The sequence below is a fragment of the Micrasema longulum genome, unplaced genomic scaffold (genome assembly GCF_059751315.1).
Source record: "Micrasema longulum isolate JH-2025_06_02 unplaced genomic scaffold, ASM5975131v1 h1tg000161l, whole genome shotgun sequence".
NCBI classification, from domain to species: Eukaryota; Metazoa; Arthropoda; class Insecta; order Trichoptera; family Brachycentridae; genus Micrasema; species Micrasema longulum.
Genome location: NW_028277366.1, coordinates 93,434 through 106,796, shown reverse-complemented (window position 1 = coordinate 106,796; position 13,363 = coordinate 93,434). Strand labels below are relative to the sequence as shown.

Here is a 13,363-nt window from a genome sequence, read left to right as displayed (position 1 = left end):
TTGCACCACTGTTAGCTGGTGGTTTAACTTAAGCTGGCGCGTTAAAAAAACTTACACAAACGCATTTAAAATCTACAGGATGTTGATTTAAAAAAAGGTTGTATTCAATTTGAACCAAATGTGCTATCTTACTAAAAATTCTGTGTTGGATTAGAGGGTTGTGTATATGAAAAAAAAACAATGGCTTAAGAAAATGGATTATTAAATTTGTTTTACACGACAAAATTTTTAATTGATTATTTTGTGTTCGTCATTTTCGACGAACTAAATAATTAAAAGGCCAGTTTTCTGCCGCCATTTTCGGAAAAAAAAAATTTGGGAGTGACAAGTTGGTCACGCGCGATGGTGGGAGTAATCATGCGGAAATGCAAAACAGCGTTACCGCCACTTTCTTAAAAGCGGAAGGATGGAACTTTAAACAATTTGGATGCTATTTCAGTATTGGTAGTAACCAACAATTATAAATCGAATTATTAATATATATATATATATATGGAACCAAAATTTAAAAAAAACCTTCTCCCGCACAATTCACTTTTTGTCGCTAACGTTGTTCTGCCGATTTTGGCTCGATATATATTATGTTGACACGTATGCGTCGCGTCTACTTACCTATTAAGCCTATTATCGACGTTTGTTGACCTAAAAGCCTCAGACAACGTGCATAATCAATACACGGTATCAATTACCGTCCTTACCTAACCTACCCTCTACAGACTTTGTTTCCGCATTTATTCCGTAAATAATACGTGTAAATATTAAATAAAAACGGAAAACATTTTATAAAATTGTTTATTCTCCTTTTGATTTATTCATTTTACATTTATAACTGAATTTCAAACGAAAAATAATATGGATTTTAATTTGTTTAAAATATAAAAAAGGGTCAACACTTTTGGTGCAAACTTAAAATTATCATTAGTCCCTGTGAATTTTTATGTGTTTTAAACTTATAATGGGGTCTGACGGCAGTTCTGTTTAGTAAATTTTTACATAAAGGCTCTACTTTCCTAGATTATTGAACAAAAAAATGCATACAGGGGATAAAGAGTGGAAGTCATTTAAATACTGTTGGACATGGGGGTGCTTCATGACATACTCAGTGGACGCCTTGATAGTCCGGCTCTTTTGTCAGAGTTATCATTAAATGTCCCCGGCTACCGCACCCGTCACACGTCGAGCTCTCTATTTCATGTGCCAGCAGTTCGTACGAACTATGCCCAGAACTCTCCACTTATACGTTTTGCTAGTGAATATAATTTGAACTTTCCCCTTATTGATCCATTTGATTGTAAAAAAATAACATTTAAAATGCGCGTCTTAAAACATTCTTTTTTGTCTTATACTTAGTTTCAATAATAAAATTTTATTTTATTTTATTAAATTTTATCTCTATTTCTTAATATTTTATATATATTTATATTTTCGATACCTGACACCCTCTTTCCAATATAACACCCACACACCCACCCTCTCACTCACTTACACTCACACAAACACACTAGTATGTATTGTACGTGTATTTAATGTATTTCTGTGGATATCTGTCATTGGTTTTATTCTCTGTATATGTTATTTGTTATATTTTTATTACATGTATTACTGTTGATATCCCCAATAAATAAAATAAAACAAAAAAAAAAAAAATACTCGAAATAAAGCGATAATTTAGAATTAATGAAAATCGTTTTCGATTTCGATGTGATCGGGCTGCTTCCTTCTGGCACTTCGGGTTAATAGATCACAGTTGTGATCACAGAAGTACACGCAGCCCGGCCGTTAATCAAGAACTTCACTTCTTTGTCAATTTCGTTTATTTTAATTTTATTAACTTTAAAATCGTAAAATTGCCTTTTATAAAACTTTTACCTTAAAATCTAAAAATTATGATATTATTTAAAAAATAATTATAAAAATCTAATTCAATAATTAAAAGTTTTAAAGTCAATCGAAGCTAAACTGGCAGTGCACAATAAAGTTTTAGTCCCAACACTTATGTATGGAAGTGAAACATGGAAAAAGCAGAGTAAACGCGGTCAAAATGCGATCTCTTGCGGGGGAAATCAATGTATGACAGGGTTACGAATGATGAACCCAGGCGAGAGTGTAAATCTGAGTCAGGTATAATTGATAAAATTAAGAAAGAATCACTGAGATGGTTCGGTCATGTAAAACGAATAGGTGCCGAAAGAATGGTAAAACAAGAACCTATATATTTATTTATTTATGTATACACCCAATGGGCATTTTTAAGGGCATATTTATACTTACATAGAAAAAATTTATAAAGGAAATTAGAAAGACACAATAGTATACACTAGACGTAATGGGAGTGGAAGCGGGAGAGAGGTGTTTATAATTTAATTTGATTCAGTGATCGTTTGAAAGAAGACAACTTGTTATCAAAGAAATCTAAACTTGTATGTTTGTTGGTAGACCTAAGAATTCTGGGCATAGGGGAATGAAAAACAAAGTTATATGGTGAAAATGAACGGTAACGTAGGACGAGGACAACCAAGGAAGACATGGCATGATCAGATAAACCAAAATTTTAAGTCTGGTCATATTAAAAGCAGGCAGCACCGAAGGGCATGTATGACATGATGTATGAATGTGAAAGAAGCTATGTATGCCAGGATAGACGTGTGAGGCGGTCCGTTCTCTCTGCCTACCCCTACGAAGAAATGGTGCGATGGTAGTAGTAGTAGTAATATAATAAGGAAATCATAAAGTTACTTTTTCATTTAATAATTATCTTTAATGTTTAATTACCATTCCCCATCTTTGAAAAAATTCAAAATGTTTGTTCTTTGGGAACAATACGCCACATGAAATACTCGTATATTCGATACGTAGGAATAACTATTGGCGAGTTCGTGGGGTCTGTTTAATACGGCATTACAAGTATACACTGTCCGTGAATGAGGAACTTCAGCCCTACGGGAAATTGGATATAAAAAATGTTTTTAGGCGTGCAGTAACTATTAGAGCTTTCAATTTTAGCGCTAAGTTTCTTGAAAATGTGCGAAAAAAGGAATAAAAAAGGTTTTAATAAAAACGAACTGTTTTGAACGACGTCAATGTCTTCTAAATTATTATTTTTTTCACCAAACAACTTGAATATTTTTCCCATTCACACACTTGGGTTTTTTTTATCAAATGTTTGCTTTAAACTGCCAATCATAAACTCGTAATGACTTGAAAACTGCGTAATTTCCTGTCAAATTGCGTTCCAACTTTAGAGCAATAATACCCCACTAGCTAATAAAGTTGTCCATATGGACAAAAACCATTCAATGATTATAACCACGAAGTTAGGTACAGTTTACAGCAATACAGAGGGCCGTAGGTACTCAGGTCGTGAATTACAAGCGCAAACTGAAACCGCCTGTTACACGTTTGTTCTTAAATTAAAAATCAAACCAACAATGTGGAACGCTTTTATTATATGCAATAGATCTAAAGGGCTTTTCTTAAAGCGGGAGCGAATTATCACTTTGAGGTTTTACACTCTTTACGATTCAAACAACATACATACCTACATAGATATTATATTTTTATTTCAATTTTGTCGAATTGAATCGAGAGAGTCTTTTAAGATGCAAAAAAGATACCCAAACTCGACTGATAGGAAAATGATGTAAATGATGAAATGTTGTAAAAGTACCCACATAAAATACTTACTTAGTTTTACAGCTAAAAGCAAAAAAAAGTATTTGTCAAATCAGTAGCCCACCTTATTTATTTAAAGTACATAAAATATCCATCAATAAGCAAATATGAAAGATTATTTTTTATTCCCTAAATCGTATATTCTGAAAATTATTTTTGTAAACACGTAAGTACCTATAACGAATTTTTAAAAGGGTCAAGTCAAAAAATATCAAATAACCTTTGGCGAAACTTGTTTTCAGCTGATATGTTTTTGTAAAATGCCTCAATAAATAATAATAATAAACCTCAGGCTAGCGCCATCTATTGTTACATTTTCCAACCAGCACCTGAAATAATATATTGTAGCTAATGAAATAAAATAAATCTGTTAATTATTACCAGTTTACCATTAAGTGAACTACCATTAAGAATTTCCGAATAAACAAATCAGCCGCGCGATACCTGACGGAGAAAAGCCTATATTACACATATAATCTTAATCTAAACGGCAAGATAAAATTATTGTGGATTGACATTTATTAGTACCTGTTAAAAAAATTTAATACTGATTCGTTTTTTTTTTTATGAAACTATAGTTTATGACTTTAATAAAAATGACAATAAAATCGCCTCGGTTAATATATTATTTTTGAAAAAAGAACTATTATTGTTATAATTTACCCAAATATTTCAATTTTGGTGACCATTTTCAACAGGTTGTAAATAACTCACTCGGACCTTTGATCCGTGAGTCCGCAACACTAGCCACGGGACCACAACCCGATTAAAATAATATAGTAAAACTTAACAGAAGAGATTTAAATGATAATTTTATCAAAATCATTAATTATAATAATTGAAATAAAACAAATATCGATCCCCCGTATTGTATTTCATTATGCCATGGTGTGAAACGGGCCAAGCATGCGATATCACGCAGTGGGCTCATGGTTTTCACGTGCACAGCGGTCCGGTCTCCGTGAATGTACAGTGCCTATTTTATGTATCTTAGAGTAATAACTCGCCACTGGCAAGAGTCGCCCATACATAGAAAAAAACATTATTTGATTATCAACTACGAAGTTAGCTATATATTACAGCAATGCAACGGGTCGTTAGTAATCGTGTTGAGAATTGCAAGCGCAAATTAAAACCGTCCGTAACAAGTTTGTAACTTAATACCAAACCAAAATTTGGAACGTATTTGTTCGACGCAATAGAGCTGAAGGGCTTCTCTAGTGAATTATAACTCTAAGATTATAGTAATTGTTCTACAATTATTTAAATAATATATATTTTTATTTTTGCTTGAGATAACTTTTTTCATTCAACTCAGTTTTACAGAAAAGTAACATTTATTTAACTTTAATTGAACCACCCCGAGTGTAACAATTTTTTTTTTACAAAATGTGCTTTATTTATATAGTTTAGATTAAATTGTGTTTAGCGTAAATTTGAAAAAGAATAAATATGTCATTTTTGAGGTGTAAGAACAAACTCTTATTGGTTTTCTTAAAATGCTATCATGCAACCACTTTGCTCATTTGGTGGTTCGATAAGGAATAAGGAGCAGGAAATCAAAATGCATGTATTCATATTTAATTCCATAAAACATAAAAATGTTTAGAATGTAAATAATAGTCCATTAAATATGTATTATTTTCCAAAAACACTACCTCAAATTCTTGTGATGATGTTATCTACAGATGTCTCCCGCACATGTTCGGTTATCAATAAAATGATGAGTTTAACATGCGAATAATCCTATCATTTAAAAAAATATCACATTATAAACAATGCATTGAAATTTTAACTGTTTCTAAAAGAAAGACGATTACTTTTTGGTTATCAGTCATACATTTAAATGGGTTGTGGTCCCGTGGCTAGTGTTGCGGGCTCACGAGCCAGAGGCCCGAGGTTCAAACCCCACTATACCCCAAATTGATTTCCATTTTCTAAAAGTGAGTTATTTTACAACTCGTTGAAAATGGCCACCAAAATTTTAATATTTGGGCAAATTATAAAAACGCTAATATTTCTTTTTTTTTTAAATAAAAAAAAACTGAACCTTTGTAAAACGCCTGAAACATAATACCTTGAGAACCCTAATCTTTTCATATTTCTTTTTAAGATCCTCTTCCTGTCCCTTTCCAATTTTCTTATCTGATCCCACATCCTATACATCCCTTACATCTTTCTTTTTAATGTTTCAGAAGTATTTTTAAATACACATTATAATACCATTTTTTAAAACACAAGTACTATATCTATCTGCCCACGTACAAAGAGGTGTAAAAAATCTCTAAAACTTGACTAACACCAGTCCGTTTTTACAGAGTTGGTTGGAAGATAAAATAAGGTGATAGTAAATAATGTTGGTTACCATTTTTTTAAATAATTGTATAAATTGAGATATAATAAAGAATACACAAAGCACAAGATGTTTTCTCTTTTTTGTGTAGTATTTAGCTTAGTTTTTTATTTGTACTTTTCGCCTTATATGTATTATTTGTATTCAAAACACATACCTGTCAATAAAACATTTTGAACAAATATATTTATTTTATTTAAATATAAAAAAACCGTTATAATTCATAAAAAAAATTTGATATCATGAATAAGTTTTTATAGTAGGAAACCTTTCCACTATTATAATTTTAGTAAATTCTTTTCACACAGTACCGTATGGAATGTATCCTGTGTGTAAAATGCGAGTTAGATTTATAATAAATTATAAGCCGCATATATTTTTCAATGAAACAGACAGAGCAATTGTCCAATGAGGAAGTTCAGTATTTATTTGTTAATTGACTATTTAACTAAGCTAGTCGGCCACGTGGTGTAATGGTCAACGCGTTTTCCTACCATGCAAGAGGTCTCGGGTTTGATTTCCGACATGGTTGATACGAACTATTTATTTAAAAGGGTTATTTTTACACTAAATATATTTCATAGTCCCTGGACTGGTACCTGAAGAGTGAGACCGATCATCTTACCTTCATGTAACAAAAATGATCAAGACTCACTGCAATTGGTGTGCCAATGCACCATTAGGTGCAGAAAGGGAATGATGATGATGAAACTTAGCAAAAAAATATATTTTAATTTTTATATATCGTACTGTCAGCGCTATGATTTTTTAATGTTTTGTATTTCTGAAATAACTCCGTGTGTGACATCAAAGGTTCTTTTCTGCTTATTCTTTCAGTTCTGGCCATCAGTCCATTGAAGGCAAGCAAACCGGAAATCTTCCATAACTCTCTTATAACTGGTTGTGATATCCAGTGATGTCATTTGAAGTAGTTAATTTTTATTGAAATATTCATTTTTTTTGTGCATTTTCAGTATACAATAAAATTAAATGCTCCAATTTTTACTGCGCGGAAGAAAACATTTATTGTATCCAATGTGGCTGATGTTCCTCATTATTGCAATTTTTTGTAAAATTATACGTACTATACTGCCGGTCCAAGCAAGGCAGCTAAAACCAACGTTTAAAAGTTTTGAGGAAATTGAGGAAAATTCCACAAATCACAACTTATGACACCAAAGCAATTATACGCTAAAACAATACTCAGTTACAGATTCAAAAACTACTCTTACTCAAATGAAAGACATAACCCCTACAATACATCACATACAAATAGTATAGTCACTAGATCCTCAACACAAAGACAACATAAACAAATACAAACTAATACCACTTTCGGACAAAGCGATTTTGAATATTATTCAATTAAAATCTATAACCTACTTCCACTATCTATTAAAACAATTAGTAAACAACCAGAAAATGTTCAAAAAGGCTATAAAAAATGGATAGTGGAGCAAGGTAGAAGTAAAATGGATTGTCTCATTCGCCCAAACCAATATTGAATCAACTGCTCCACAAGTGTATAGCTTACGTTATGTTTTTGTTCTTTCATCGTGAGATTTGTAATATAAATAATACAGACGTACATAAATTAATTATAAACATAAATACGTAGTGTTTAAAACTGTCTGAATATTAATTAATTATCTCTGTTTATTAAGTTAGTCTTCTTTGTTTATTTTTAAATGTATAATTTTTTTATTTTAAAGTTCATTTATTGTTAAGTGTCCTCGGCAGGGTCACTTTGTTTTTATTGAGTGAGGTCACATTGTTTTTATTATAAAATAAAATTTATAATGGAAAAAATATGAATAAATAAAAAAAGATATTTGGTGTTTTTTAATAGTTTTAAACATTTTTAGTGAAAACAGTTTTTTGTTATTAGTTTTAGATATATTAAAATAAAGCTGTTAAGGATTACAATTATTTATCAGATGGTATTAAAAAAAACACTTTCACTAGATATTTTCTTTTCGCTTGAAACGTCAGTATACAAGATACATCAAACTGACGCAGTAAAGAAATTGAAAAAATTCCCTAGTACATATTTTATTTATTTAATACTTCACGATAATACATTGTATTATTGAATAAACAATGTATTCATTGCTGAGAAAACCCATGGGCGTAAGTATAGCCTGTGAGCTCGCCAATACATGACAGATGACATTAACATAACCATAGAAAAACATAGCAGTTGAGCTCTCAGAAGTAAAGCAACGTGAATGCAGCAATGCTTGAACTACATGTCAATAATATTCTAATAATAAATAATATTATTTCGCCATAATGAACTTTAAAGCACACCTTGGTTTAATTACTAATAGTATTTTATCGGTTAGGTAGGTGTATTTAAAAAAAATGTTGCGTACCTGAAAAAAGCACAAATAATTATGTTTTTGTTAATGATGTCAGTAGCGACACTCAGAGAGTGGCTTTGTGACGTTTTGACATTTTTTATAAGAAATTCATGGCGTAGCCGAAATACTGTTATAAAAACGAGGATGTTTTTGTTGATTGACGTTAGCAGGCGCTACCCAGGGGCGACTTTGTGACGTGAGAAATTATTTAAAAAAAGAGATTCATGGCGTAGCCGAAATATTGTAATTAAAACGAGGATGTTTTTGTTGATTGACGTTAGCAGGCGCTACCCAGGGGCGACTTTGTGACGTAAGAAATTATTTAAAAAAAGAGATTTATGGCGTAGCCGAAATATTGTAATTAAAACGAGGATGTTTTTGTTGATTGACGTTAGCAGGCGCTACCCAGGGGCGACTTCATGACGTGATGAAATTTTTAATTTAAATATTTTTTTTTCATTTTACATAGCGTAGCCGAGATAAGAAATTGCGTGGTGTTTCGAAATTTAACCGTGTAGGTAGCCGCCTACTTACAATATTATTTTTGTATTTGTATAACTCCTGTTTTATAATGTTTATGTATTTATCGCTATAAGAATTAAACTAAAGATAGTTTTTACTTTTAATCGCTATCCGTTTTTTAAATCATGTTTGTAACACTCAGTAATATTTATTTTTCAAGTTTTCAATGTTATTTTTGCATTTTAATTAATATTGTTAATATAAAGCGTATTTTTATTTATTCGAATTTACTAGACTGTTTTTATTACAAAAAATAAAAATGCATATTTTTCTATGTATTTTTCTGTTATAAACAATTTATTAAAATAATACACATCAAATTTCCATTGTCTGTTGATTTTATTTGCAATCTTCTTTTTTTTCGATGGTTAAAACTCTAGGAAATACAAAGACAATAAAATTTTTACTGTCATATATTGGCGAGCTCACACGCTATACATAGCCCGGTTTTTTATGTATTAAACATAGATTAGTATAAAAAAAAGAAAAGATCGCGATATCATATCACGAAATCAGTCAGAATCTCCCAAAGGATCGCTTTCTTCGCGATTCATCTGGCTTAACTGCATTTTTAGAATATCATCTTCCTGTAGATCAGACCGCACAAGGAAATCACGATTGGTGCATCCGACAATCGGACATTTTGTTCGAGGTTTCCGTTTAATAATTTCTAGAATAGTTTTTTCATAAATATGATTACACTTCTTATTTCTCAGGGGCGAAACAATTTGTCTTTGAGTTATAGGATCGATGTACTGATCTGTCGCTACGGTTTCGATAACGTCTTCAGATTCTTCGGGTCGATCTTCAGATATCTTGGAAACAAACACCCTGTGAGCTGTGTGATTGGTATGATGCTGCTTAGAAACTATCGCCTTAAGGTTTTTGGCAAAACTTGCATCGAGTTTCGGAAGATCAGAAGCTTGCAGTCCGTGCATTGTCTTTTCTAACGCTGCCTTGGAAGCTTGACGCTGGTAGTCGAGAATGCAATATTCTTTCACTAGGGCTTCAAGTTTCTCGAGTTGTGCAGCTTTATCATTATGATCGAGATACTTTATAATATTATCGGTACAGTCATAAAAACAGTCGAGGCACTCTTTATGAACCTCTTCTAGATCTACCATTTTGTTAATTGATTACAGATTATAAACAAACCTGCCAAAACCAGAAACAGATTTCTGTTTTTCCGTTATTTCCAGACAAAAGTTTCGTCAATATTTGAGATTTGACAGATCGCGCTGGATTCTGAATTCTGAGCAATACGAGAACGTAGTGTTGCCATTAAAAAACTATAATCGGTACCTTATTAAGTACTTACCGAATATAATACGGAGCGGGGTATACATAATCAACGTATCTACATAAAATCTTGTAAACTATACCCTCAAAAAGAGAGACTTACTTTTCACACATTTTTCATTTGTAATTTAATTGAAACCTGAAATTGGAAATATTTAAAAATATTAGAAAAACGTAACAATTTATTTGGATACCACAAAAAAAAAATATCTACTCTTTGTACTCCTCCTCTAAATCTGATAATTAGCAAATTCGCTTACTGTGTGTGAGGTTTTGGGGTGGGGTTTCAAAAAAAAAACTTAAATGAATTATTTACTAGCAGGGAACAGTCGGCTATAATTCTTAGACTGGCAACTGAAGCGTAAAACTGATCAACTTTTTTTATAACAGAGGATCGAGATACGCTGCATTGAATTGAATATATAATCAATTAAAAATGTATGTAGAATGCGTATTGACCACCGGCGTCGTAGCGTCGTAGCACCGGTTCATGAGCGCCCCTGGCAAGATTTGAATTTTGCGCCCCCAAAGACTTATTTTCGAGAAAGAAAAAGAGGAAAGAAGTCTGTGGGTCTGCAAAGTGTGCCTCCTAAGAGTTGCACTCCAGGCAGCTGCCCGTCGGCGTCTGGCCAGCCCCTAGCTACGGTGCTGTTGCAATGATTTTCACCAGTTTAGAATCTATGTCCGGGACAATGTCAGCTTGAGGATGAATATTTCAATCTGAATCATGTTTTTTTATGATATCCTAAAAATAATAACTTTTATCCCAAATTCCTCTCCGAAATTAACGTTTCACTCTTTACTCACATTTTAACTCTCTAGCCCCGTCCAATAAACCTGTTTTTAAAATGTTATGTAAATATCTAGGAATAATAATTATTGATGACTAGATAACATAATAAATATTTAATACTAGCACACTAACTTTTGCATATTACTAACACATCTGTAAGCAATTTTAAAATTAACGAAACAAATAAAACTCGACACCGGCTGGAACATTTCTGTAAAGTAATGAAAAAGCCAAAAGATGAATAATAAAATATACTAATGCAGTGCCCTATAAATAAGGGTTTGATCATGACAATAATGGGGATAAGGAAGTTCAGTGCTACAGGGATATAAAAACTGTTTTGAACACGCCGGAAAAATTAAAGCATTTAATTATACAAAAGGTTTCTCGAAAACGTATGAAAAAATATTATAAAAATAAACTAATTTGAACTACGTCAGAAGTTCTGCCAATGAGAGTATCGAGTAATTTCCGGTTTCCGGGAAGCCAACTCATCAATCAGTAGAACTCACCGACGAGAACTTATGATATCACGGGCGGTTTTGTAATTTCAAAATTACAAAACTTTGAAAATCATAGCGCTGATAATACGAGTAATACGATGCATTTTTTTAAAGAGAAGAGAAATACTTGAGTTCTTATTATTTATTCAAATATTCCAATTTTCCGACCATTTTCTAAAAGTCGTAAATAACTTGTGCTGGAAAAATAGAAATCGAGTTAAGGTAGAGTGGAATTTAAACCTCAGACCTTTGGCCCATGAGTCCACAATACTACCACGGGACCACAACCCGGTTCTTACAAATAAATAAAAAATTGCCGTAGTTTGATAGTCTATTAACAAATAAATAAAGTTAAAAAAACCAGTGAACTTCCTTATCGAGTAAATTTTCTTGAATTTAAAATTAGTAGAAATACAATATTCAGCGCCATCTGTTAGCAGTGCAGTAATGTAAATAGATTTAGAAAACTCGATAGTAGGTACGGAAAATTGTGGAGCGACTCTGGGCTGGTAGGTAATGTTATAAATAACAATGTATCCCAGTCTTAGAGCGAAAACAGGGTCGGCTGAGAATACTTTACAACAAGAAATTACTCACAGAAATAAAAGACGAGTGATGTTCACGCCCGTATTCCGAAACAAAACTCAAGGCGAGGAAACTACCTATATTCTAATGTCCTCGTTTTCAAGTGAATGTTGGTACTTTCTTCAGTTCGGTTTTGCCTTTGAACACGGGCAACAAGTCCGCAAATGTGGAATAACCAGTGATCGTTTTTCTTTTGAGACCTTTTGGAGACTGGTATCTGTTAAAAAATTCAATATATTTATACAAAATCAGTACCCAAAGGTCAAAACTGCGCGGCACTGCACGACGAATCGCGGCAACACGAAACAGTATTTTTACTGTTTTGGATGAAACAAACCGCACTACAGCTCGCCCGTCTGATGGCAAAACGATGCTTTTATAGATGCTCCGTTTTGCCGTAATACGGCTTTAAATATTATATTCTCAGAGATCTATCATATATGGTATTAAATATAATTTTATAAGGCTTACTAGCCAATTGGTAACTTGGTATGACTGTAGAAAAGTTCTGGTATAAAGTATAAACATCTTAAAGGCAATTATTTCAGTTAGACCTTTTTTGAGATGCATCGTTTTGCTATAAGTCGGGCTGCTGCGCTAATATAGTGCGGTTGGACCTCGAGGATTAAATTCAATATTTATTTATTTATTTTATTTCTTCATGTTTTTTTCCATTATAAATTATGATTAATAATAAAAATAATGTGACCTCACTGGGGTTACCCATGCCGAGGAGACTTATTGACAATACACTTTTTCAAAAATATTTTTACATTTGAGAATAAACAAAGAAGACTTAATAATCAGAGATAATCAACAAAATGTTCAGACAGTTTTAAACACAATACGTATTTATATATGTTTATAATCAATTAATGTACACGATGCACGAACAAAAACATAACGTAAGCTATACACTTGTGAAGCAGTTGATTCAATATTGGTTTGGGCGAATAAAACAATCCATTTTACTTCTACCTAGCTCCACTATCCATTTTTTATAGCCCTTTTGAACATTTTCTGGTTACTAATTGTTTTAATAAATAGCGGAAGTAGGTTTTAGATTTTAATTGAATAATACTCAAAATCCCTTTGTCCAAAAGTGGTATTAGATTGTATTTGTTTTAGTTGTCTTTGTTTTGTTCTTTTATTACGAAATTGTAATTGAATTTATCGGTATTTAGAGTGTGTGAATATTGAAATTTATCGCAACTGGGAGAGTTGAAACATTGTTGAGAGGGAATATGAAAGTCTAGGCATTTACATGGCTTAT

General features: G+C 32.1%; 1 protein-coding gene across 1 annotated transcript; it reads right to left on the bottom strand.

The window, feature by feature from the left end:
* Window positions 1-9,176: 9,176 nt before the first annotated feature.
* LOC148284073 (E3 SUMO-protein ligase NSE2-like) lies at window positions 9,177-10,152 on the bottom strand. The gene has a single exon (XM_088242711.1). The coding sequence runs from the start codon at window positions 10,032-10,034 to the stop codon at window positions 9,423-9,425; it is 612 nt and encodes a 203-aa protein (XP_088098837.1). The 5' UTR covers window positions 10,035-10,152; the 3' UTR covers window positions 9,177-9,422.
* Between the last annotated feature and the right edge of the window lie 3,211 nt (window positions 10,153-13,363).